The following is a 26,712-nucleotide window of genomic DNA, read 5'->3' as shown; positions in this document are numbered from 1 at the left end:
TGGACAGAGTAAAAACTAACACGATAGTTAGGATATACATGATGTAACAGCCATATATTTAAAACTGAATGAGGGAAAAATTTTTTTTTTAAAGGCCAGCTCACTCTTTGGGGAGGAAATGCCACAGAGGAGGGCATGCCTGAGATGGGCCTTGAAGGAGGAACTGAGAAAGCTTGAGTGTAGTAGTGCAGGTCAGAGGGGACATGGACCAGGACTGTGAGTGTGTGGATGGACTCATGGGATGTGTTGAAGAGATTTTGAAGAGATACAGATCTCAGTGGCTGATGAGATATGGAGGGCAGGGGAGAAGATGACCCCAGAGTGGACCCCACGGTCATTTATCAGAGGCGGGCTCAGCCAGCTTAGAGGAGGGCATGCATGAGTTTGGTGTTGACATGCTGTGTTTGAGACACCCACAAGACACTCGAATGACTAGGATGTGGTTGGATGTGTAGATGCATCTGGACCTAGAGTCTGGGATCTTCCTAGAAATTTGGGAGTCATTCATTAGCAAATGAATGAGGACGGATGGTCGAGGTAGGACAACCAGGAGAGAGTGAGGTCTCAGAAGCCAAAGGAGGGGCAAATGGCGAGGAGGAGGAAGTGAAGAAGTGCTCTGTCTACATCCTTCTAATATGGGTATCTTCTTCCTAGCTGTGGAAACATAAGTGGTAATTTATTCCATAGGAATGGCTAAGACTTTTCGAGAAGAGCATCCAAAGTGAGATAGAAGAAAGCTATGGACAGAAACCTGGGGCACACCACAATGTTAGTGGTGAGTGGAGGACGACAAGCAAATCAGAGTGAGGACGGATGGTCGAGGTAGGACAACCAGGAGAGAGTGAGGTCTCAGAAGCCAAAGGAGGGGCAAATGGCGAGGAGGAGGAAGTGAAGAAGTGCTCTGTCTACATCCTTCTAATATGGGTATCTTCTTCCTAGCTGTGGAAACATAAGCAAGTTTCCTATATTCCCTAACCTGTCTCAGCTTTTCTTCGTCTGTTAAATGGTACAACAGAGAGTGACAGCACCGTGACGGTCTATGTTTGAATGCTGACCTGCCTGGACTGGCTGAAAAGGCCCACCACGAGCCAGGAAGGAACCACTGCAATAGTGCTGAGGCACAAAGGGTCCAAGGGGGAATCTGAAGTGTGGATATTCTGATCCTACTCTCAGGAACCTATGTCATAGCTTGGGTAGTGATAGCTGTAATAAAAATAAGACCAAGTTATTACCTATTTGCCAAATCTTAGCACAGAATGGGGAGGGGGCATTCCACCCAGCGTCGCACAGGCTAGTGCTGTCCCTCATTGAGCACACAGCACCATGTGGGCCCATTTCATGGACAAGGATGGGGTGCCCTGTCTGTGTCACCTTCAGTGGTTAAGCCAGGACATGATTTCAGAACAAGCATGAAAAAGAAAAAGACCGATATATTTGACTACATAAAAATTTAAAACTTCTCTATACCCATGCCATAAACAAAACCAAAAGACAACTGACAAACAGGTTTTTTTAAAACCTGCAACATATGAAAAGGGGCTAATATATTGTATATTAAAAATAATCCATATGGAAAAGACCAACATTCCAATGAAGTCACAAAAGTAGAAATATCAGTAAAAGTATAAAAGATGTTGTTTTCACAGTAATCAAAGGAACAGAAATTGAAACAACGTGCCATTTCCAGCATCAGTGAGAATAAAGGGAAAAGGCATGTGCTACAGCTGGGAGCCCAACTTTCTGGGGGTACTTCGGTATCGTTAAAAGTTCAAAAATTTCAAAACATTTCAATTATCCTTTAATTGTACATTTCTACTGCCAAGGATTTATCCAAGGGAAATCACTGGGCACATGTGCCTAGAAAAAGGTGCAAAGGTGCAGGATGCAGTCCTGGTTACAATCAATCACCACCAATGGCAGTACATGTTAGCAAGTCAACCAGGCAGACGTGCGGAGAAGACGTGACCAGTGTTTACGGACGTGGGAAAGGAACGACAGCTGACATTTTATGAACGTTTAATGCTGAGACACCTCACAACTGCCTTATGATGACTGTACATCGTGTCCATACTTGGCACACGAGGAAATGGAGGCTCAGAGAGGGCAAGGAACTTGCTCAGTCACCAGCCAGTGAGTGGTGAGATGGGATTGGGAGCTGGGTCTGTCTGCAGCTGAAGCCCATGCTCTGAATCCCACACCCTGCTGCCCCCTGCACTTCAAATTAAGTGAAAACAAGGTTAGAAAACAGCAGTCTCTCGTGGTCCCATGTTTACAAACCCCCGAGCACTCAATGCAGTGCCCATGAATGAGGGTCCGATCAGATGCTGGCCACAGAACTAGCCCTCCTGATGTCACAATGAATCAGGCAAGACCAAGTTTAATGTTCTTGTCAGTTATTTATTATTTGTCATTCTAAAGACGAGCACATTTACAGCATACATGGCTTTGAATGAGCTAAGAATATATAAAACAGTAACTACATGTTTATATATATTAATACTGCCCCAAACAAATAAATAAAAGTACTTTAATGCACTAGGCTTGGCGAATACAACTTGGAGGGACAAACTGTATTATACAATATTTGTACATTTTTCAAGGAAACCAAAGGCAAGTGTGCTTGCAGGCGCTTTGACAGAATCCACGTCACCTCGGGTCTTCAGGATGTCTCAACGTTTCTTTTAAATGCGGCCTTCCAGGGAACACTGGATGGAACCTCTATTGTACGGTAACCTGTGAAACTGCCTTCCTCGTGCAGCTGAACACTCCGAGCTCCTAGGTCACCCGAGGAGCTGCTGCCACCATGACGGGTGACGCGCCCGCGCCCAGTGAGCTCGGTAAGTGCACGACGCCCTGTGAGACCGTCACATGGGCGCCTGGCAGTACTGCTCAGACAGAATGCTGAAACCTGAATGTCTTCTACACGATGAGCCAAGTCTTAGAGTTTTATGGTGATCCATAATATGAAGATAAAATTGGGAAAATATTCACATAAATGTGCCACATGCAAAACTGCCAACAGATGACTCACCATTTGCTATATTCCCTTTTGATAAATGCAAGTATTTAATGCTCTTCAGACAAAAAAGAATTCTGAATACAATAGTGTAACATTTAATTTAAAAAGACAAGGGAATTTTTTAAAAGGTAGTGATGTTAAAACGAGAAATGATGGCAATACAGAGATACTAGAAAAAATTGCAAATAAAATGAAATGGTGGAGAGGTGACAGGTTAATCAGCCAGATTGGAGAAAACTGTCTTTGAACAGGGACTGACACCTACAACAGGAGAAGCCGACAGCAGCTGCTGCCACCTCTGCGGTGGGTCTGGTGGACAAGAGTTTCTCGGCCTCCACCCTCCAGGGAACCCAGCCTCGAGAGGGACAGTGAGCTGCAGCCAGCCCTCGCCGACCTCCTCCACACCAGCTCACATTCAGCCAGTGGGCACTTCGCCCCCGTAGGCATCAGGAGACGGCAGGCTATCTGAGCACCGACTTCTGAGTAGGAAGGGAACTGGAAGGTCACCCAGTTCCAGCCTCACCTGATGCCCACCCCTGTGTCCCTGCCAAGGGGGGTTCTTGAACGCCTGGGCCTCAGCTCCCCAGGCCCAAGAAGTTAGTTACATGTTTCCAAGTGGCTTTTCTAAAGGAGCCAAAGAATAATAGCTAGAATTTTAGACACAGGAATTTCCTAAGGGTTCACAAGTCATTAGGATCAGCATCATGAATATGTGCCACATATATATTTTTACAGCCTTTTAAATAACATGTAAACATAATAATCAAGATAAACAGAATTGATAAAACATAAATTGAGAAAAAAACTCTGCTATGTGCAGATAAGACTCATTATCATCTTATAATAGATGACCAGACATAATTTTCTATGAAATTCCTAAGTTTTATGGCCCATTAATCCCTTTCAAAAATCTCATTTTAGGAGATAATTTCAACTCTCAATAGTCATCTTACATAACAGAATGAGAAGAGGATAGTAACAATTGTTGCAAACCTAAAAGACACTTTCATCAGACATTCAAACATGATTGTATTGTCTTTTAGAAGAATTGCTAAATTAGGAAACCACAGAAGGACATCTGTTCTGAAAATATCTCGGCCTCCACTGTCCACACGCACAAATACCCCATTGTTGTCTGAGAGGCCTCAGACCCCGTGTGAGGCGCTGGAGCGACAGAACTCCAGAGAAGAAGGGGAGACGTGCCCTGGGGGTGCGGGGGACAGACATGGAGCTGAGGAGAACCGGAGACGGCTGGCTTCACGGTCTCAAGCAGACGCCCTGTCCTCTAACTTAGAAGGGACAGAAGTGGCCCCCACTGTGGGCGGCTCTGCAGTGTTGTCTCCTGATCAAGTCTCATCTCAGGCTGATGGGTTGGCCTTTGCTTCCCTTGCTGGTTTACCCGTGGTGGCACAGACGGGATAGTTCACGGGAACCGCTTGTTCTCACTGCATGAGACAGAGCTAGCTTCTTCCCCAAAGTGTGGGTTAACATTTAACATTTACTAGTCTGTCCAGAATCCAATTACTTAATATCTTACTTACTGTTTTACATTCAGATTTTTAAAAAGTAGGTTGTAATTCAATGCTCAATTTTGAGTTACTCAGTAGAAAAATAAGTTAGGTGAGCAGCTGCCTAAGTGGGCATTTAAAAAAGTCTTTCAGCATTTCAGACACACCTAGCTGGACTCATACAGGTAACTACTGATGATATCCACGTGGTTACGGCTGGCGGCTACTTACTGGGCAGTCGTTACTATCCACACTATTGAGCCAAACATTACCTCCTATTGATTCCAACGGAAAAAAACATGCTCCATAGACTCTTTAGTGAAATATTTTAAAAAACACAAAAATAAAAACCAATCCTTCAGGTCGTGTTGAAGAATTCATATATGACACTAGAGGGTACCCACATTTATCATGTAACAGCTAACAGAGGACACCGTGTGTTCATGTTTCAACTTTGCCGTAAGTCCCTTCGGGAGGCCTGTAATGCTTGGGGAAAGCCTTCAGCTGCAGGGAATTAAACGCATATTTGCGACTTCCAACATTCTTCATTGTATTTTCTCTCCGACAACCCTCACTGGGGAAAAAACAAGCACAAGAAATGACAGCAGTAAAAAAGGAAAAAAGAAAAGACTTAAACTAAGATGAAATGAACCGATTATTTTCATAACATTAAAAAAAAAAAGGTTGATTAATCTGAATGGGTGCCAGACTCGTTTGCAACAGTACACACGGGAGATGGGGCTGCCGGGGGAGGCAGTTAGGCCGCACCGAGATGGACGCATGTGTACGGGACTGCGAGCTGTGCGCGTCCAAGAGCAGCGCTGGAGCTGAGTGGAAGCAAAGCTTCTGTTTCAGTTAATGGTTTCCTGGATGTCATGTCTAGTTATTGAGGGTTCTATCACAACTGGTGGTTCAAAGGTTCTGTTACACAGCAAATTAAATAGTGCTGATCTTACTAAAGCCTTTAAAGAGCTGCATTTTTCTATATTAGCAACAGCTGTTAACCACTTCAAATTCAGAATGCTGCGTTTCCTTGCAGAATTCAACCTGTGGCCAAGCCATCTGGCTGAGAAGGCTGCTCTGACATGCTGGGAGACAGCTGTCCCGGGTGCAAAGCAATCCAGTGGGCCCATGCAATGGCTGCATGGTGGGTCTGCACGGCTGTCAGGGCTGGAGTGTCATGAAGGAGAGGCCCCACCGAGGTCTCCTGGTGGCAGCCAGCCACCTTCTCCAGATGGGCTGCCCTCATGGTGGTCACCTCTCACAAGAGTGCCACTGAGCCAGTGAGAGCCCACAGGTGCCCTTCCCTAGAGAATCTGCTACCAGCATCCTCTGCTGCCTTTGATGGAGGGTTGTCATGGCAACCCAGTGGGCAAAGCAAATGCTGAACAGGAGGATGAGCCATCAGGCAGCCCTCATATTCCCAAATGAGAGTATCAGAGGAGTTCTCTGGGAAATGTTCTGGTGTAGACATAAAATTAACAGGCAAAAGCGATTCTAAATATAAATGACTTCCTATAGCATAGTATACCTTTAGATTTTTATATTATTCTAAGACTAGCAATTAAATCAACTACTTATCAAATTTAGTACAAAATCCCCCTTATGAGATGTAAAATTTGCCGTTAACAAGAAACAGTGATTTAAAAAAAATATTTCAAATTGTATGAAGACCATATGTCATGCATTTTAAAAAAATCAGTGGCAACTGCTCAAGGTTTTTCAAGTGAAAATGACAGTCTCATTATCAAGAACATGTAACATACTTTTGGTAAGACTAATTTTATTTAAAAGGTCATCTCAGGTAGTTTAGAAAAATACCCACCTGCTTGTTATTATGTAATTTAGTAACTCTAATAATGCTTTCTTATCACCAGAGCCTCAAGCCCTTAGCTAGATGTGTGTCACCTGAGCTGAACCCCTAGGCCAGATGAGCAGGGAGTCCCTAGAGCAAATAATGATCATGTGTGTCTAACATCCAATAACCACATAAAAACATAATTCCACTTAAAGCAGAAGCTGTAGGTTCCCATGCACAGGTAGTCCTGTTCAATCTTGGGAAGCTCACATTCTCGGACTATTTCAGAAAAGGCTTTTCCATTTATATAGAACTGTACACACTTCTCAAAAACCACCTACCACTAGTAGAGGCCAAACTGCTTTGAGGAGTGAAGCAGCATAATTTGTGAACTTCAACATTATCTTTTATTCACATGTTAAAGAAGCTACTTACTGGTTTAGCTGGCTAAACACATGATACATGAAGTTATAATCCAGATTACACTTGTATTTCAATTTAATTTTTAAAGCAAATTGTATTTACTTTTCCTCAAATGTTTGAGTTTGGTTTGAATTCACAAAATCTGCCCGGCAGGGCTGACAGCACGCCGACACTCTTGTCGCGTTTCCACAAACTCTGCACAGTGCTGGGCCCAAGGGAGGGAGAGCGGAGGCAGCCTCTGTCCTATGGGGGAGCACTCTCACGGGTCACACCAGCTGCATGTGTTTAGGAGTCAATAACACACATTGAGAAGATCTTCGATCAATTTTAGAAAGAGGGATTTAATTATTTCAAAGCTATAAGATTATTTTTTATTATGTCAATAAATTATTTCTTTTCAAGGACATCTGCTTTTGAAATGAAAAATTAGAATGGAAACCCAAATGACAACTAATTTTAGGGACACCTCTGGTTTTTCCTTTCCAGGGTGGCTCTTTCACTTTAGAAGTCATCTGGATGCATCGGTGTCTTAGTGACCCTGAATACCTCGAGTTGGCTGCCGTCCACGGTGTCTCAGCACTAGCATTAGCCTAGAAGCAATCTGAAAACCATCACCAAATATCAATAACTTCCCTTTCTTAAATCATCTTCCCATCTTTGTTTCATTCTGCCCATTTCTCACTAGAGCAGAAAAGATTTCGGATATATATTTAGCCTGACTTCATGAGTAAAAGGCCTCAGTGACATTAAAACTCAGCACAAAGGGCAAGCCTACTGAGTCTCTTTTCTCAGATACTCTAAAGAAAACCATCACCACCCACGGCCTCGGCTGATCTCATGGTGTCCTTTCTCAGGCTAGCCCTCATGACTGCAGAGTTAGAATGTATTGCTTTTGACCTGGCCCTGAAAGAGAAAAAGAACCTTATCCTCTCTCTCCCTTCCATCCTATTTCTCTGTCAAGCTGGCAGCCAAACCTACACAGGGCAGGAAGGCCTGGCTGGCCCCACCACAACCAAGGAGCGGGCCGTGGTGTCCATGAGGCCCTGCTGGAGGGGCTTCTCTAGCTGCCACGGCCTCCCTTTGCTGTGCAGTGGGTCCTGGGAAGGGTCTCTGGAGAGTGACACAGAAGCCCCCTCGGGCCCGGAGAAGAGGCGGCGGCGCTGTCTGTAGTCAGAAGGGCCTTTCTCATCTGCACGCGGTCTGCCTGGCCCAGAGGTGGGCACAAGCATGTGTCACCACCGTGGGGCATCAGGAGCGCTTTACCCAGAGCAGGGACTGGGAACTGAATGGGCCTGTGGACTCCACTTTCCCTCTTTCAAATAAAGTAAACAGAACAGTCTTAGAGAGTTGACATGTCCACCTCGATTTAAAGGAGGGCAAGTGGTGAACACACCTCTCAGAGAACCACAGACTAGACAGGACTTGGAGAGTGACTAGTGTCACGTTGCTACAACTTAACACCACCGATCACTCGGCATTCGGTGAGAGACTCCCTATTGAAGGATGCTGTGCACAGAAAAGCCACCTCATTTACTCTAGAAAAGACAGACTGACCACACTGTACTTCTTGTGAGAAGACTGGCTTCACCTACAGGTGTGACACCTGCCCTCAGGCTCCTGCAGGGCTCAGAAGGTCTAGGAAAGAGGGGCATCCCAGGAGTGTATGGAGGACAGGCTTCCATTTTAGAGTTTAAAGTTTGAGTGTGGCATTTGTCATTCATTGCTAACTGCTTCTACAATTCTTAGAACCCAACTCGGATCTGACGCCTAACCAGAGAAACAGAGTAAGTTCTGGAAGTCCCGGGGAGGAAATGGAGAGCCCAGATGTTGTGGTGGACTGGGTTTGTGTGCATGCATGGGTCTAAAGTTCCTGGAAAAGACAGCTTCTCTAAATTCACTCCAATTTTTCTAGACTGGTAAAAAGAAATCCGCTTTCATAAAACACAGGGTATGAAGAACCAGCTGAAGGTCAAAAACAGAAGCACAACATAATCTGAACTGGAAAACAGAGAAGCCACGGAGTATTTCTCACACAGGGTCTGCGGAAATTTCCCCTAATTTATTCTGTTACCTTTATAGGTGTACAATTACCCCTCTGCCAAATGCGAATGTGAAGGTTACAATCGTCTCACTTTATGGACAACGCCGTGTTAAAATTAGAGTGAGAACAGCAGAAACGAAAGCAACTCTTTCTCTCTCACAGCTCCATCGTGGGGGGCACAACCGCCCAAAGGTTAGGCCTCATTTTTTGGTCATTTATCTTTGTTTGTTTGGTTTTTTTTTCATTATTAACCATATTTGATTTGTAAGAGAGAAAAGATGACCGGAATTTTTCAAAAGAAAAATAAATGTATATAACTTCAACAGCCTTTTCTTACTATATTAGTTAATTCCCAGAATCAGTTTAATGATCCTTAAAGAGTGAAAAGAGTAAATCGAAAGTCACATGCAATATGTTATTTTTATGTGCCTGACTTGGTATGATGTGCTATGGTATTCACAGCTTTGTGTCATCCTGAATTGGAAATAATAAACATAAGCAAGGAAATGTTATGATTCTGCAAACTGTTTGCTACTGTAATTTAAGGGACTACGCTTTGAAATGAAAGCAGAAAGTACACGTCCTATTAAATAGGTTTATCTAGACGAGCCAGTTAGAAAGCATCTATCCTTTTCATTTCTCTTCAAAAGGAAAGGAAAGGTTAGTAGTACATTTAAAGAATAGTATCAAATATACAAATTGTTTTCAGACAGAATTGCTTTCTCTTGGAAACAGGGCACATGAGATATACAGGTAATAAATAGTTTTACATCGGAAGGAAAGGATTTGGTACAGGTAATTCCAGGCCAGCTCAACAATGCAGTAACAGGGCACTGTAAGAACATGTTACAAGCACTGAAAACGCTACAGAATGTAAAAGAACAAGTCCTCTTCGTGAAATAATTTGGCAGGTATATACAGTTCAGAACAACAAAACGTCAACTGTAAGGCATGAAATATTTCTCGGCAGACCACGCTCTGACACATTCCTTCTGTCCAGTCAGGTACCCGGTGGCTGGACATATTCTGGCACGTTTGTTTTTCTTGTGACTTACTACTAATTTTTCATCATGATATTCATTTGCAACGCAATTTGGCCACCAGGTATGCTATGCTCAGAAAGAGCCACGCAATCAGTAAATTGGGGCTCAGAGCCAATAAAGGGATGGAGCAGAGGAGGCTGGGATCTAGTCTTAAGTCTCGGATGGGCACCAGGCCGCTCAAGTTCTTCTGGGTGACTACCTCCCGTGTTCCAATGCTGTGAAAAGGAAAAAGTTTGGGAGAAAGGAAAAGAAAAAGGGAAAGGAAATAAAGAAAAAAAAAGAGAGACACATGCAATGGATTTTATCAAAAGGATGGAAAAAAGAGGAGAACCAAAAGATAAGATTAAAAAAAAATGGAATGAAGCCACCACAGAAAGAAAAGATGATATGCAGAAAAGGGTATGAAAGAAATACCAAAACAAAACCAGCACAGTCACAAGAAAAAAGGAGAGAAAGAGAAGTGAAAATAAGAAAAAATACTGTAGTCTACTGAAAACAAACACACGTAGGTTGATTAAATGGTTTTCCATGTTCACTCTCTCTCGGCTGGCCAAAGCACAAGTGCACGCTGCCCTGCCATGCTGTCACATGCTGCGAGACATGATCTCAACAAGCAAGCTGAACATGAAGAACCATTGAGGGGTTTGACCTTCTCACAGATGCCTGAGCAGGGGGCGCGGCAAGTGATTTTGCCAAAGCTGCCTCTTGATTAACCATTCAGAGGATGACCGTTTACCTCAAGTATCAACCAAAGGCCAAGCCCTCAGCAGACCCGCCTTGGCTCTCAGGCTGAGCAGCAGCAGGGCATGAGCCACCAGGGTCTCCAACTGTTCAAGTTATTGTTCTACAAGATGACCTCCAAGAACAGAATCCAACTGAGCTCACGTCGGAAATCTGGGGATGTTCCCTGCCCTGGTGCTACAAAAGAAATGTACTGAGGTGAGATGGCAGCTGGAACCACAGGACTCTGGAACCACATCCTCTATGCATGTCCACCAAAGTGGCAACAGTGACCCAGAATCAGAGGTGCTAGGACACAGCAGGTGCCCGTGAGGATCCACTCGGGATGGACAGGCAGGAGGTCCAGGGTTCCTTCCTCAAGCCGGGTCCTCCTGGGCTTCCCAGAGGAAACTGGAAGCCCTAGAATGGCCCTGCTGGGATGTGCCATTCTGAAAGGGGACACTTTCCATGCTGTGAGCACTGACTGACTGTCACACTCTCAACCAGGGCAGGCTGGGGGGTCACTGGGGCTACTTAAGAAGGCCCACTCTGTGAGTGTTTCAGCCCCTGGACTGGGGACAGAGGGACACCACCAGCGGTGAGCTGGAATTGGCTCAGATGGCTCGCAAGAGCTGAGTATACACATCTCACCCCAACTCCGCGTTCTGTGGTGTTGCACATGTAGCTTGAAATAGGCTCCGGTAGGAGCATTTATGCCACAGAAGCTGGCAAACACTACAGAGAGCAGGGTTGTTTTTTTTTTTGGAGAGACACCTGGTTGTTAAACATTTGCTAGCACAGCACTAGCCACTGCTCATCCTGGGCCTCCAGGAGAAAGAGAGCCTGAGTGTCAGCTTTGCCCCCTTGCCCCACCGCACCTCTGCCCCGCCCCGCGCCCCTGCCTGCATGCTCTACTCTTCCGTCTGGGACGATGCAAGCGAGAAGGCAAGAGAATCAAAATGCATTCCTCCACTCAAGGGCACAGCCAATACTGACTGCTGCCTCCTCAGGGCCACCACTGCAGCCAGAAATACTGGCCAGCAGCCCAGCTACCTGGGGCTTGCAGTCTATGCACAGACACACGTCTTCCCCCACATGGGATAATCCAGAAAACACGCAAGTCAGATGGAACGGCATCACATGAAAACAAATGCACGTGGTGAGAGCCCGACCTGCCTCCAGGTCAGGGGGACAAGGTGACAGCAAGCACATCGCCCTGGGCTCTGCTACGAGGATTCTGGGGGTGGCAGAGGCGAAAAGGGATCGAGCCTTGTTTTTGTTTTAATAACCTCTTAAATGATTATTAAGGGAATACATGTTCATTGCAGAGATTTTAGAAAATTCAGAAAAACAAAACTAGGAAACTTTAAACAGACATCCATAATTGGAGGCGGGCGGGGGTTTGAGAGAGGCAGGAGGCGGCCGGGAATGGGGCTGTTCCCATGGGAGGAAAGACCTTCTCTACTCAGGGCCTCGGGGTCCTGACCCGTGACGTAGAAAAGCAAGGACGACTTTACAGACTCAGAGCGCTCAGAACAGTGCCAGGAATGGTACCACCCAGAGGGCGGGCGAGCAGGCACTCGGGACACAGGCGGGTGGGGTGGATGGTACGGAGCACTCTGTATGCAGAGCCTCCAAAGGGGTGTGCTCATAACCGAGGGAGCCCCTGGGTGAGCGTGGGTGGGAGAACGATAGGGAAGAACATTCACCACACCACTGGTTACAGCGCTGGAAACCATACACAGCTTAAATATTCAGTGACAGCAAATTGGTAAATTAGGGTGTGCTAAAAATGATTAACCTGAAAAAAAGGCTCACAAGAGAGTTAAATGGAAAAAAAGTAGGTAAAACAACAGGCAGAACTGCACTGGCGTGTGCACCTACGGACTTTGGTTTTGCAGGTCATCCAGGGACTGGTGAACCCGTGTGTGCATCACACACTCACATCCATTTGTACTGAAAACTTAGCACTGCCACTTGTTGACAGCAGGAATACGGAGGACTGTTTTGTGGGGGTGTGGGTACAACTGGTGTAGGAGCTTCTGTGACCTTACTAATAGTCCCACAAGGAATAGCAGTTACTTATGAGATAAAAGTTATAAAAGTGCCTTGTGTGTTGTGAACCGTCACAGGTAGCCTGTGCACGTGTGGGTGCTGCACACCCCCCCGAAGGCGGGCTACAGCCAGTAGAGGGGCCGCCGAGTGTGCCGGGCCCCAGCCATGTCTAAGGAGCCACTTCCTCCCTGGTCTCCAGAGGCCTCTCTATCAGATACAGTCAGAATGAATCGTTCTTTTCATTGAATTTGTTTAAGAAGCCAAGACTAGATAGAGGTCTGTGTATCAATTGCACAGCAGACTCAGGGCCTGGCCTACTGATCCTAATATTTGCTCCAACAACGACAGGGACGCCCCCTCCATTTTTCTCCTTTCTTCCCTGGCAGAGGTCTGCAGCTCACCAGAGCAGCCCCTCCCACCACCTCGCAGCTAACAGGGTGCAGGTGTGGCTGGAAGCCCAGGCCCCGCCACCCCCACAGCACCAGGGACACCAAGCCTGAAGGGCACACAGGCTCCGTGAGAACAGGCCCTTAGACAAGGGTGCCCGGGGCAGGGATCTCTGAGCCTCCATTGCTTCCCCGAGGCTCAGGGCAGGGAGGGTGGTGAACTTTCTAAAAATGCATAAATAGGCGCCCCTGAGGTAACAGAGAGGTTGAGATGAATTTGGAAAGACAAAACAGGGACAAAATGATTCCATTTTTACAAAATGCTATCATCAAGAGGCGGGAGCTGAGGCATCCATTTTGTGCATTATTGTGAGAAGGTCAAACGGCAGAAACATACAGAAAGGATAAGAGAATTGAACGCTTTAAAGAATCTGGTGAGAGGACAAATGATACAGAACATTCAGTAGAAGTGACTGTTGGAAAGGAGACTCGAACAGCATTGGTGACTACATTGAGGAAGATGGGAAACCAGGTTTCTTATCCTTTCTTTTGGTATGTGAGGTAAGGAGCTCCCCGCAGTGCTTGAAACAAGGCATCGCTCAACAGTGGACAGAGTTTTTAGTCCCAGGTTTCATTCTGCAAACACGCCTGCTGCCTCAGAATCAGAACATCATTAGGGTGAGGTGGCCATGGCACACGGACAGGTGGGCGGGGCGGCTGCCGTTACCACAAAACACTCAGTGGACACTTTGCTCATGAAAGCAAACTGTGTCGACGGCGAAAGAAGCAGAGCAAACCAGTGCAACCTGCAGACGCGCTGTCTTCACTCAAGTTGGAAAAGAGATCTATGGTGATGGCAACAGCCATGCCCGCCCAGAAAGCTCCGCTCGGAACCACACCCACAACAAGATGGGCGGCTGGGGGAGAGCCACGGCCCGAGGACCCACACGGCTGCGCTGAGGTCCCCGTGTGACGTCCTGGCACCCACGCTCGCCCGGCTCCACGTGTTTTCCGTGCAGTCCTGCTCAGAGAGACTGCTGGCCCTGTTTTACCCCCTTGACTTAAAGGAGACCACGGTCTCAATTGGAGCGTGCCCATGGTTTGCCTCTGCAGACATGAGTGAATTGCCCAAGTCAGACCAGAGCGTGACAGCCGCAGGCACGGGGAGGCGGCGGCGGCTCATCTGCAGTTTACACGGCGGGAGGGGGCGGGGGGGGCGGGGGGCCGCGGACTCACCTGCGCATGCACTCCAGGGCCTGCGTGAAGACCTGCGGCGCCATGCCGTGCTCGTGCTGCAGGATCAGGCACTGCTCCAGCGTCACCGACATGGCCGTGCGGTCCTTGGCGCTCTTGCAGCTGGTGAACCGGACCCCGTTAAGGCGGCGGCAGATCTGCCAACAGGAGAACAGGCTGTGCTCAGCGGAGAGACGCTGCGGAACGAATGGAACGCCCTTCACGAAGGACAGAGGCTCAGAAGGGCCCCCCAGGGGCGCGTGGCAAGGCCTCAACTCCCGGGCCCGCCGGTCCCTCTGCTTCTGCTCTCCAGGGCCTGCTAGGGCTGGTCCTGGAAACAGAGTCACTGCCTGCGGGACTGCCTCTCATGACAGGTGTCCCTCACGTGCCTTCTCCCCCAGGACACTCCTCAGGCCAGGCTCCCTTTCGTTCTGAGCCATCACCGTCTGTTCACTGACCTTAGCAGCTGCCCTCTTCCCAACTATGCCAGGGGTCCCCCTGTCACGTTCAGCCCTTTGTTGCTGCCCCCTCCTGGGAGGAGAGCAGAGCAGCTCACAGGACACCTAGCCCTTGGCCAGCCCTAGGCCTTTCTAGAAGGCACAGCACAGACCCACTGGCCTCTACTCTCCTCCTCACCCTCACAGATGGGAACAGCTCAGAAAACCCATTCCCTTCAGCCACATCCCGACCACCAGGACCCGCAGGTCCTTCGCCACCCTCCAGCTCACAGGGACCTGGGACACAGTGAGGTGCCAATGCGCCGCCTCCTCACAGGAGAGGAGCTCGCATGGCAGCGAAGCCTCGCTGCTGGGAAAAAACCACCTCAGGGCACCATCTCTCCACAGGGGAAAGACATTTGGGGGCATTTTCTCTGCTCCACTAGGTACAATCCTAGGTACACACTTCCTAAATCCAGAAAGCCCTAAAACAAAAGATTTTTTTGGTATGTTTGTGGCAACCTCATTTGGCAGCGAGACCAGATCTGAGATGATGTGAGACTATTTATAGCCTTTAATTATCCCATTTTGTATATTCTTACTTTTCAGTGAAGCAATATTAATAAATCTGGTTCCAGGGCGCTGCCCCAGACTCCCCTGGGGATGTTAAATCATATATGGGTACCACGGTACACACAGGTGACAGGTACCATATTGCACATATGTGCATCAACTGTAGACCACATCACCTTTCTAAAACCTGGAAACCTGTGATTTCCAAAACACTGAAGGCCACAAGAGCTTCAGTGAGAACAACACTGGTATTTAACAAAAAATCATCTGAGCTCGACAGTGGTGAGCTGTGGAAACCTACACTCCAGAAAAATATCAGAGCCACTGCAGACAGCCCTGAAGACGGCACCACAGCTCCTTCTCAGGCCAGCACACCAAGAAGGGGGCACCACAGGGACGCCACTAGGTGGAGAGCGGGTCAATCCTCAGCACAGTGTCGAGGGGAAGAGAAAACAGAAAAGGCCCAAACAAGTTCAGCCAAGACCATCAGGAGGAGGATGGCTTCTCTGGAGAACAGACAAAAAATTTTAAAAAAGAAAGAAAACAAGAGAAGGCTGTAAGCAGCCCCCACGCTAGATGAAGAGGGATTTAATCCAGATTTGTAAAATCATAACTGATGAGGCGAGGCTGAACGTGGACACGCTCACTAAATGCTACAGGCTGTGGAGCGCATGACCCGGACATGTGGCACATGCTGGGACTACAAACAGGTTCAAGGAAAGTTTATATTCACAGAGGGTGCAGCCCAACCTACACAAGGTTCCAGAAGGAAGGCAGGGGGACCAAGGTGCATCTTTGCCCAAGAGGGTGGTCTGCAGTGCCAGGCTCTGGTCTCCCCATCCCCATCCATGAAATGAGGTGTTAGACCTGACTAATGATATTCCAACTGTTGAGGCAGGATCCCCCTGTTCAGACACAGAAATGAAAATAAATAAGATCCACAAAGGAGGGCAGCTCTGGTCACACCGGGGACTTGAGGGCTTGGTACCTGAGTGGCTTGGCCCTGCTGCCCCCACACCCACCTGCCCCCCAGGGGGTCCTCAGGTGGACAGTATGGGAAGTGATGTGTCCAAGAGTCACTGAGTCTCTTCCACCTCTGAATCTATGCTTCTATACCTTGGGGCCTCTGCTGGGAACACAAAATACGGGGCTGGACCAACTGCTTTTTTGACCTGGTTAGAGAGGATGGTTGATCATCACTGCGGTTGATGGTTTTTCTGTCGTATAGAAAGAGAAAACCAGACGCACAGTTCCCAAACAAGGTACACAGGTCTCTGTATCCACTCTTGTCTGCAGAGCCGTCTGCGTGTTTATTCTGAGCAGAGTGCATTGGAGGGTACCTGCCCTGTGCCACTGCGGAGGGACTTGGCTGTCCCCCTCTGGCCTTGCTGTGTCACGTGGGGAAAAGCTTGCTCTTTGTTTGAAGTCTTGCAAGGGTACCTGTGTAAGAGACTGGTCATAGCCAGCCAAGGGATATTTATTATACCCCAAAAGAACAAACTAAAAGAAAGCAGGGAGCCCCTGTGCCTGCAGAGTGTATGGGCTTGAGGGTCCTGCCGCAGAGGCGCCCGGCACGCATGAGCCCTGCCTCACACCCTATTCGCTGGGCTCGGCCTGAGCCAGTAGTGGCAGACGAGGCCCCAGAACCAGGAGGACACTTAAAAAATGAGGCCTATGAACCCCACCGAGCTCCCCATGGAGCTTCCTGTCACTCGGTGCTTCATAATGTGTTCTGTTCTAAGAAGATCCCAGGGCAGCCTGGCCCAGAAAGGAGAGATCCTCAGACTGCCCCACCCCACACTTGTCATGAGGATGAAGTCTTCCCAGCTGGGGCACTTGAAAGGCTAAAAGAACAGATTCATACACAGAGGAGAATGTTCACTCTTCAACACTTCATTCGACAGAAAGATACCAGTGGCCATTAACAAACGCACAAAGTGGAGCATGTTCCAAAGAGGGACTTCATGAAGACAGCTTTCAATACAATAGCAAATAAACAACGCAAAGGGCCAGCCAGCACCGTGACCGGCTGAGAGCGTCTGCTGTAATGGAAGAGACTGGGGTTGAGAGAAACACTTTCCTGACGAGAACAGTACAGTTCTAGAAGGATGCTCTGGGGAGCTGTGGGGGACAGCCTCCTAATTGCCACTCGGGCTCCAGGAGCCAGGACGGTGGTGCCCGGTGTGAGTGGGCAGAGCAGTGTTAACTCCCTTCCCCGAGGCAGAGGGGCGTGTGGCCATCCTTCCTCAGCATGCAGGCTGGGGGGTAGTAGAAAGCCATTTGGAGGCCACTGCGTCCTGAGTCTACGTGTGCAAGTCCCAACATCGGACAGGTCCCAATGCTGCCATGAGGACGAGTTAAACTCACCCCTCCTCAGGGGTGAGTGAATGACTAGAAACTGCTCTGATAACCAGGCTCAGAGCAGTGACCGGGAACTCCACAAGTAAACTTATGAGAAAATATTTGAAGCATAAATACTTGGAGAAAAGAGGCGATCTGAACTACAATGTACGATATATGTTGTTTAAAGAGATTGTAAAGGTCACCACGGTCTCTCTTTGAACCTATTAAAAAAGGCAGTGGGCAGGGAGTTATAGCTGGTACTGACTGCGCAGGCTTCTGAAGGTGGCAACTGTCATCAGCCTGGTTATTAAAGACCCCAGGGGATAGACTCTGGGCCAAGTTATCAGAATTCAGGCAGCCCTAAAATAACGAACTCACAGGCAACTTTCAGTATCTTCCAGTTTGGGAACACATTCTGTGACTTTCTCTTGTGCCCACATGGAGAAATTTGCTCTCTCCAGTCCTGACTGAGACTCTGATTTGTTATCACCATTATTATTGGCAGCGGGTGCAACAACAACACTCTTTTCCTCACTCTAACGAGTACCTCAGCAGCTTGCCAGAGAATGTCGACGTTCTTATTCTTCCTGGCATGCACGTTCTGACCCAGGAATCGCAGCAGCTCCGGCAGGCACGTCTGGCTCCGAGATCGAGGTAGGCCTGGAAGAGAGAGGGGGTCCGTGGGAGCTGGTGCCGCACCCAGGAACACAACCCAAGTAAGCCGCCGAGGCACGGAAACGGCAAAAGCTGGAAGTTGAGTGCGATTTATGCAAGAAGGGAAGGTGTGCTTAGGGATTGGACCTGGAGCACTTAATTACTGCCATTTCACTTCCACTTACAAAGGGCAAACACTTCATCTCCTTTCAGCTCTTCCAAGGGGCTGGAGAGTGGACATCGAATCACCGAGAGCGGCAGGAGTTAGGAGGGAGTGAGGACAATCCAGCTGTCTTCAAATCCTCCATCAGGGATGGGGACACTTGGGGCAGGGAGTCTCGACCACGGAATGGGCTTGGGCATCCCTGGGGGCTGCAGGACCTGCAGCCTCCTCCACGTGGACGTGGAGAGGCTTCCTCCCACTCTCTCTGACAGCTCCCCTCCACCACCAGGACGTCTCCAGGCACTTCCAGGGCCCTTCACTGGAAGATCAGCCAGATCGCCTGGCCTAAGAACCCTGGGATTCTCAAACACCGGGATCATCAGAGAAAACGAGAAGAGCCTCAAGGTCATGTCTAAGGAAAACAGCCATGGCGCCCGAATCCCCAAATCAAAACCAAATACATGGGATTCTGGGGTCTCACTGCACAGTTTCCACTACATGACCTTACCCTGGTGTACACAGGATCCTGTGCTAATTATTTCACGTTCCTGATACGTGCTCAGCGCCATGCTGCTCAAGGGACAGGAGCAGAAACAGAAACGGAAAGAAGGCTCCTGCCCGTGAAGGGCTCAGTCTGTGATGGAGGCTGTGGGAGCACAGAGGAGGCAAGCTTGAGACGGGTCAGGAAAACTCAGCCTCCTGGAGGGGATGGTTTGGTCTTACTTCCCAAGGTCAACCGTAGCTTCTCTCGGGCCTCCTCTGCCAGCCCGTCTAGCAAGTACCTGCCCAGTGATGAACCAGGCAGACCTAGGGGGTATTCACCAGGTGGGCTCCATCTTCTCAGCCTCACACAGCAGCTCTCCTGGGGCTGAAGGCTAAATGGGCCGCCGCTCCCCCAGCTTCCTGGGCATGGTCCAGTGAGACCCACGCCCGGGCTGCCTTTGCTCCTGTGGGCCACGCCCTTCCTTGGCCTTCATCATCAGGCTAGGTCAACGTCTCCTAGGGCCTTGCATCCCTGGAAACGGGCCGCCCTCCAAAATGCTGAGCACAGAACTCCCCCTTCCTGACACAATGCTCACTGCTCCCATTTATCTTCTGTCCCCGGTCCCTCCCTCCCTGCTCACCTTCTGGTGCCCCGGCCAGGGACTGGCCCTCCAGCCCAAGCCTGGGTAGCCTGCCCTGTCCCTGTGCCCCGCAGCATCAGAAGGTGGGCGTTGGCAGCAGGCTGTCTGGGCCTGATGCAGGCTCTCTGGGGGACTTGCCCTCCATGCCTCGGTGTCCTCGTATGTGAAATGGGTGTGATAGGCCCACCTCCCAAGGCTGCTGTGAGGATCATGTTGGATAATTCATGCAAAGTGTGTAGGGGCCCAGGCACATGCAAGGACTTGACCAATCTGTCACTTTTAACTATGATCACCACTGAAGAACATGAGGACGCTTCGGTACCTGTGTTCCCGAGAGCCAGGTACTGATGACCTTCAGCTGAGTCCTCAGGGGGTTCTTTTATTTACCTCTTAATGTCATTGTTTTCAGCCCTGGTTGCAGCATGTGGGATCACCCAGCGAGAGTTTCTGAAACTCCGGGGGCCCAGGCCCTGCCCACCACACTTTGGGAGGGGCCCTGGCATTACGATTTTTCTAGGCTCCCCAGTGGATTCCACCGTGTAGTCAGGGCTGGAACTTCAATGGCTCCATGGCATCTGTTCCAAGTCTCCTTTACTCCCCACGAGGCCCAGTTCTGTGCTCACCTCCCTCCGTTCACTGGGAGACTTGAGCTCCCTGTACTTCCTCCCTCCCACACCAACGCCCCTGCATGTCCCTACCGTCCCCTCCTCCATCCCTCCTCGCCGGCTCACCCTCCCTGGACTCCCAGGACCCTGATTTGTAGTCCTGCCATCCTCTTGCATCCCGTTTTTCTAGCTCCTTCCCCCAGGACTTCAAACACACATCTCCCACGCACTCCAGGCGTGTTTCCAACCTTCCTGCGGCCTTATCCCTCAATCTCTGCCAACATCAGGGACAGAGCGGTCCCTTCCAAGGCAGCACCATTTGCTCACCCACTTGCCTCCACTGCACCCCTCGCCACACCGAGACTGCCCCCTTGGAGCCACCAGGGACCCCCTGTCCACACCCTCCCTTGGCTCCAGGAAACACTACTGCTCTCCTCCTGCCTCTCCAACGACTCTCTCTCCAGCCCTTCTGTCGAATCCTTTCTTCCCAACAAACCTCCATCTGGGGCCTTCCCCAAAGTTCTGTCCTCGGCCCCCTTCTTGTCTTGCACACAGTGACCTCAGCCACAAAAGGGCTCCACGTCACCCCGTGCAGCTGACGACAGCACGACAGGTCTGCCCTGCTCGGCCTCGCTCTGTGGCTCCGAGCTGCACCTCTCGTGGACCGTTTCCCCACGTCACAAAGGCAGTTGGGGCCTAGGCTGTGCCCCTTGTCCCCCCAGCCCCGCTCTTCTGCCCGTCACGTTCTTGCTGCCACCAGCTCTAGGGATCCTCGCCCAGCGCAGGCCCTTCGCTGGACCCGTCCTATTGTCGTCTCTCTCGCTTCCCCAGCATTGTCTTCAAGTAGCCACCGGGAAGCTGAATCTCCTCTAAATCTTCCTCATGCCTCTTCTCTTCTCTCTGCCCACTGACACCAGCAGCTCAAAGACGGAGAACAAAGCAGCCTCGTGGGGTGTTTCACAGCCTCACTCCCAGTCCGCCAGAGGCTGGCACCCCTCCTCAGCCCAGCCAGCACACTCTTGTCGACTCTCGACGAATCCTCGAAGGGCAGCTTTTGCCCCACTGCCTCCCCACTAAAACTACTAAATGAATATCAGCTCCTCAGCCTGGCCCCTGAGGTCTCTGCAAGTCTCTCCTATCGGGACGGCTTCCCTGGTTGTCTAAGTACACAGCCTCAGAGCCAGGCCAACCCCCGTGTCCATGTGGACAACAGACACTGACCCAACTCGTGGCGCTGCTGTGGGGTTCAGTGCAGAAATGTGTATACAGCACAGCACAGAGCCAGCACGTCAGCGAACTGGGAACGCAACTGAAGCCCTTCCACACCTTCCCTCTCTGGGAACCCCCATCAGAGGACGCTGGTGTAATCAGGGCCAGGGCTCTGCCTCCTTCTCCCAGGTGCCCACTGGTGGCTGGAGCAGTGCCAGCAGAGAGGCAGAGCCACTCTGAAACCCCGCTTTCCCTCCCAGGCAGGATCGACATCTCGTTCATCACGGGGTCGTGTGGCGGTTCCTATAAGTGGGTGCTCAGTAAATACGTCCTGGGCTGAATTTGGGAGAGAATTCCCCACGTACAGAGAGGGCAGCGGGCCCCGGGCTCCTGCCTGAGTTTGGCAGTGGCCGCATCTTCACTAGGTGGGCACAGAGAAGGTTGAGTGTCAGCAGAGGGACTGCTGCTGTCATCTCTCCACTGCCTCCAGGGACACCCGGACAGGGGCCTTCTTGCCCCCCACACCCAGCAATAAGTGTCTGCCCAGCATCTTACTGTCTATGCACCACAGAGGGAGGTACATGGGGAGCTCACAGCAGTGGGGGGCAAGCTGACCCCCAGGCCGAGTGGGGGTCCTGCCTCTGTGATCCCACCTGTCCTACCAGCAGGAGCACAGTGCAGGCCACTGAATTCATCAATGAACGCCAGTGACCAAGACAGTGTGTGAGAAAGCCCCCCATTATGTAGGTGAGAAGAGACTCGACCAGAAGAGATGAGTGAGGGCTGCAGCCTGAGGGAAGCTTCTCTGGGTGGGGATTCAGGCTGGGCAGAGTCTACGCAGGAGAACAGGAGGCCATGCGGGGCGGGGAAGCAAGGAAGGATCAGCGCACGGGGGCAGCATCCGGAAGGTTGGGGAGCAGACAGCCCAAGTGGCAGGAAGGGCTCAAACACCCAAAGTGACAAGAGACGACATGTGAAACCTACCGTGAGGGAACAAATACTCACAATCCTCTGGCAAAACCTCCTTAAACTGCTCGAAGTAGGAATTTAACCGCACCAAACTCTCCACGTTGATAACTTCTTGTAAAGAAGTATCGCCAAACCTTTGGAGGTCATAAGGGGACGCTGTTAGTTGGCTAACGTTGCTTTCTTCTAGCATGAACACAACTGCATTGAAGCTAACACTGTTGATTCTCTCATTTATTGTGCACATCTGAATTCTAAGCCACCTTCCCCTTCCCTAGCATAAAGTGACCTCTACTGTGTTGGTGACAAGTTCAAATACATTTCAGTAGCAGGAACCAGCATAATTGTCACAGATGTGCCTAAGAGACCATCAGAGCCAGACTGTCCGTACCAGACCCTGCTGCAGCAGAGGAACCCCTCTCACGGACGCTCAGCTGGGGGCCCTCGTGTCTTCTCATCCTCGAGGTGCTTAGGAGAGGGGAGGGCAGTGGAGTTATGCTAGGGAGTGAGGACACGGTCCTGTACTTGAATCTGAAGTCCCCCTGCTTGCTGAATGACCAGACCTGACCAACTGTTCCTCCTGGACCATGCGTGAGGTGCTAGCTCTTTTCTCACCATGCAGGCTCACCCTGTGGACACCTGGCAGGCAGGCAGGATGCGCCAGATGCATAAGGGAGACGCAGTGGAAAGCCACCCACAAGGAAAGCGCAAGACGGTCATTAAAACATGCCGGCTCTGAAGTCCAGGGCCAGGCTGCCCAGTCCAGCTCCACCACCTCCCTGCCAAGTGACCTCCTGCGCATCAGCCTCTTTGTGGTCCCACATCATCCCTCAGAGGGCAGGACTCCCTCCCGTGGTCCACCACAGCCCGTCCACCCCTGATGCCCACGATGGCTTTTCCTCTAGACACCTGCTCCCTTGGGGGTTGCCCCTGGGACACTGGTGAGCTGGGCTTGTTGATGAGCTGAGGGGAGAGTGTCCCAGGAGCAGACGAACAGCAAAGCAAAGAGCCTGCCCTCTCCAAGTCTTCCCCACCCCCACTGTCACGGCCCCCTCCACCTGGCCCTCTGCTCACTGCGACATGGCCTTGCTTCAACCCTTTCCAGAAACCGCTCTTGCCGAGTCGTCAGGAACAGCAGCTGCCAGATGCAGGGGATGTCATTCTCCTCCCTGGGACACCTCCGTGCTGGGCCCCCCATGCTACCCACCCTCCCCCCTGAAGTGGGCTCCTCAGCTCTGCTCACAACTTAGAGGTCTCCGCTTCCTGGGCTGGTGCCCTCAGCCTGAGTCCAGCCCTCCATCTGCCCTGAGTATGACCCTCCTCTAGTTGCTGAGGTCAGTGAGTGGCATCATCCACTCACGACCGATCTAGAAACCTGGGTCTGTCCACTCTCCTCACTGGCTCTCTCTCACACCCTGCCCAACTGAAGACCAAATCTTCCATTTTACCACCAAAATAGTTCTCCATCTACACCACCCCTGCCTGGTGCAGGTCACTGCCTCTGGCCTGGAATCTTTCCAACAACCTGAGTCCTCATCACACTCATCTCCCTCACATCACACTCATCTCCCTCATCTGACAGCACACGGCCAGCAAATCATCTACTTAAGACTAATTAAATCTGATTGTGTCCTGCCCTACTTACAAGTTCTTCCATGTCTCCCACCAGCCACACCACATTTGCTAAGTGCAGGTGACACTACACCTAGGGGTCAGTGGACATTGACCATTGGGTTCAAAAGGCCCAGCAGGAATACGGCGTATCATGCCAGAGACCAAATTTCCTTAACTGCAAGTACTCTATTTTTTTATACTAAAACACATACATCACATGAATGCAAATGATAAAATAGAAAAGATTTTCATGTAGTAATGGAAGGCCATTATAGGCTATACACATCCAAGCTCCATCCTCCCCAACACACATATACACATGCACACACACGCTTGCACACATGGGTACATGTGACTCCTCCTTGTTGCCTGGCTGGTGACCCTGGAGGGAGTTTACAAGGCACAGGCCTTTAGGATCAAGGCACAGCTTGCGGCCTGGCACACCGGCCTCTCTAACCTCAGCACTGTCCATTCCTTCCTGCGACGTGGGCCTCCGGCCCCCACGCGCTTTCTCCCCACCTGCCTCTGCTTGGCTTCCTAGCCTGGGACACCAGGTCCCTCCTCCATTTCCTCATCTGACTAACTCCTACTTACTCTTCTAAACCCATTTCAGCCATCACTGGTCCAGGAAGCCCTCACAGACCCTCTCAGCCCTCGTTAGGGCCCCTACTCTCTGCATTTATCTTCATTCTTGCACTCACATCTCTCTCCTCCCAGCCCAAGTCTCTTGAGGACACAGACCATGTCGTCTGGTTCATCTTTGTGTCCCCAGCACCAAAGAAAGGGCCGGGTATATGGCTGCACCTCAAGAATGCTGGCCAAAGGAAGGAAGGGATACCAAAGCCTGTACAGCACTCGGAGCCTACAGAGGGCACGTATGTTTTCTACATCATCTCAATGGCCACTCCAGCCACTGTGGCTCCCGAGAGGGCCGGGCACGTACCTCTCAGCCAGAGTCTGCTGCTCGTTGATGCCCACGTTGAAGAGGACGGGCTGCACCCGCAGCAGCATGCCGCTCTGGATCTCCCGGGGCAGGGCATCGAACAGGGGGCCCGGCAGAGGGATCCGCACGTTAAACCCGTCGCTGGAAAACAGGGGAGAGAGGAAGAGCCGGGGTCAGGCCTGTGACGGGGGAGACGGGGGAGGAGGCGTGTGTGAAGAGGAAGACCAAGCTCGTCTCCCTTCAGGAGTGTGGACTGGCCGTCTGGCTCAGTGATTTCCACACTGCCGGTCATGAACCTTTAAAGGGATGTGAAATTAACGTCAATCAGCGTTTTTAACTGAATGAAATGGAATAAAACAAAAATTAAGAGCACATCACACATAACATACATAAATTAAAACACTGCGCTAGTTTGAGAATTAAAAAATTATTTCTACCGATTTCCGGTGATGACGGGTAGCATGTCAGTTGATGCATTAGAAGTGGCCTGAGTGACTTTGAAGGTCACGTTCCTCAAGTCCATGATTCCGAGGCTCATGTCCTCCAGCATGGCCAGCTCCTCACCTGGAGGCAAGAGAGGGAAGGAGGGCTGTCAGGAAGAGGGGACCTGCCCCTATTCCTGTGGACTCAGCAGGGACACAGAGTTGGGCGTAGACAGAAGGTGATGAGATCAGGCGAGGATGTGATGAGAGGGGGCAGGAACGTGGGAGGGGCCCCGCCAAGCCTCTCCACCAGGAGACTCACTTCTCCGTGAGTAAACACTGCTCCACGGCTGCATTAAAAAACGCACCTGCTAGAAACGTGTCATACCTCCCAGCCTTTCCTGGTCAAGGAAAGTGTAGGGAGAGAAATCGACATGCACGGAGCCTCAGAAGGCAAAGCTGGCTCCTCAGAAATGGACAGAGAGAGAACAAACAGTGTATTGTGGCCGGATCTTTCCATTACACAGGACTTGATATTTATTTGATGTTTTATAACTCCAAAGATTAACAAATACTTTAAAAAATTATCCATTTTTACCTTCTCAGCAGAAATAAATAGAAAATGAAGGTAGGGAGAAGAGAAACTTTTTAGAAAGCAATTTGGAAACATCTATGAAATTTAAGAACATTCTCACCCTTTGACCCAGTGACTTTCCTTCTATTAATTTAGTGTCTGCAGAAATGGGTCCACAGCGCACAAAGACTCACGTGCAGAGACGTATGGCAGCACTGCTCTAACGGAGGCAATTCAGAGAGGCCCCACGTCCGACAGGAAGTTACTGCTTAAATAATTAGCATCCATCCTCAGCTAGGAAGATCTTCAGGATATGTGACACCACCACCAAAATGCTAAGGGGGGGCGTGGGTAGCTATACAGGGCTTTTATTTGGTTCTTTGTTACATATTGAGGTGATGTTTGGATTTATTTCAATCGGCACATATTACTTGTGTAATCAGAAAAGTCTTTAGGAAGCAAGGACGAGAATCACACACGTCCGCCCTGCTTGGGAGTCCAGGGTCCAGGGGACAGTGTGGGGGCCTGGAGTCTCACCATAGGTGCTCAGCAGGCTCTCGAACTGGGCAAGCAGCCCGATGGTGTAGAGCTGCCGCAGGAAGCCGTCGTCGTGCAGGCAGTTCCTCAGCTTGATGATGAAGCCACAGATGAGAGCGGTCAGCTGTGGGGGGACATGTGGCAGAGCAGTTGTGGGGGACAGACACCTCCTCGCCAAATGGCGGTTGGCTCGTGCCGTGCCCTGGGCCCCAAGATCCTCTGTTTCCACTGCTCTAATAGGGCTGCAGCAGCGCCACCCCCAACCCCCAGGGGTCTGAGGGCAGGGAGCGCCTGCCTCTGGGGCCATGGAGAGGGGAGGGCG

General features: G+C 50.2%; 1 protein-coding gene across 9 annotated transcripts in view; it reads right to left on the bottom strand.

Annotated features, from left to right (window-relative positions):
* Positions 1-2,376: 2,376 nt before the first annotated feature.
* The window catches only part of INPP4A (inositol polyphosphate-4-phosphatase type I A), a 136,456-nt gene continuing 112,120 nt past the window's right edge, over positions 2,377-26,712 (bottom strand). For all 9 annotated transcript variants that reach the window (XM_087426189.1, XM_087426190.1, XM_087426191.1 and 6 more), the window contains 7 exons: positions 26,391-26,514; positions 25,295-25,421; positions 24,858-24,998; positions 22,340-22,437; positions 18,127-18,239; positions 14,230-14,384; positions 2,377-5,101 (listed from right to left, as the gene is read on the bottom strand). In XM_087426189.1, coding sequence (XP_087282315.1) covers positions 4,969-5,101; positions 14,230-14,384; positions 18,127-18,239; positions 22,340-22,437; positions 24,858-24,998; positions 25,295-25,421; positions 26,391-26,514 — 891 coding nt within the window. In that variant the 3' untranslated portion in view covers positions 2,377-4,968. The remainder of the gene's footprint in view (positions 5,102-14,229; positions 14,385-18,126; positions 18,240-22,339; positions 22,438-24,857; positions 24,999-25,294; positions 25,422-26,390; positions 26,515-26,712) is intronic.

Source organism: Ceratotherium simum, chromosome 40 (genome assembly GCF_057802395.1).
Source record: "Ceratotherium simum simum isolate JZ-2026a chromosome 40, ASM5780239v1, whole genome shotgun sequence".
Lineage (NCBI taxonomy): Eukaryota > Metazoa > Chordata > Mammalia > Perissodactyla > Rhinocerotidae > Ceratotherium > Ceratotherium simum.
Note: the sequence above shows the minus strand (reverse complement) of the source record. Positions and strands in the feature narration are given on the sequence as shown.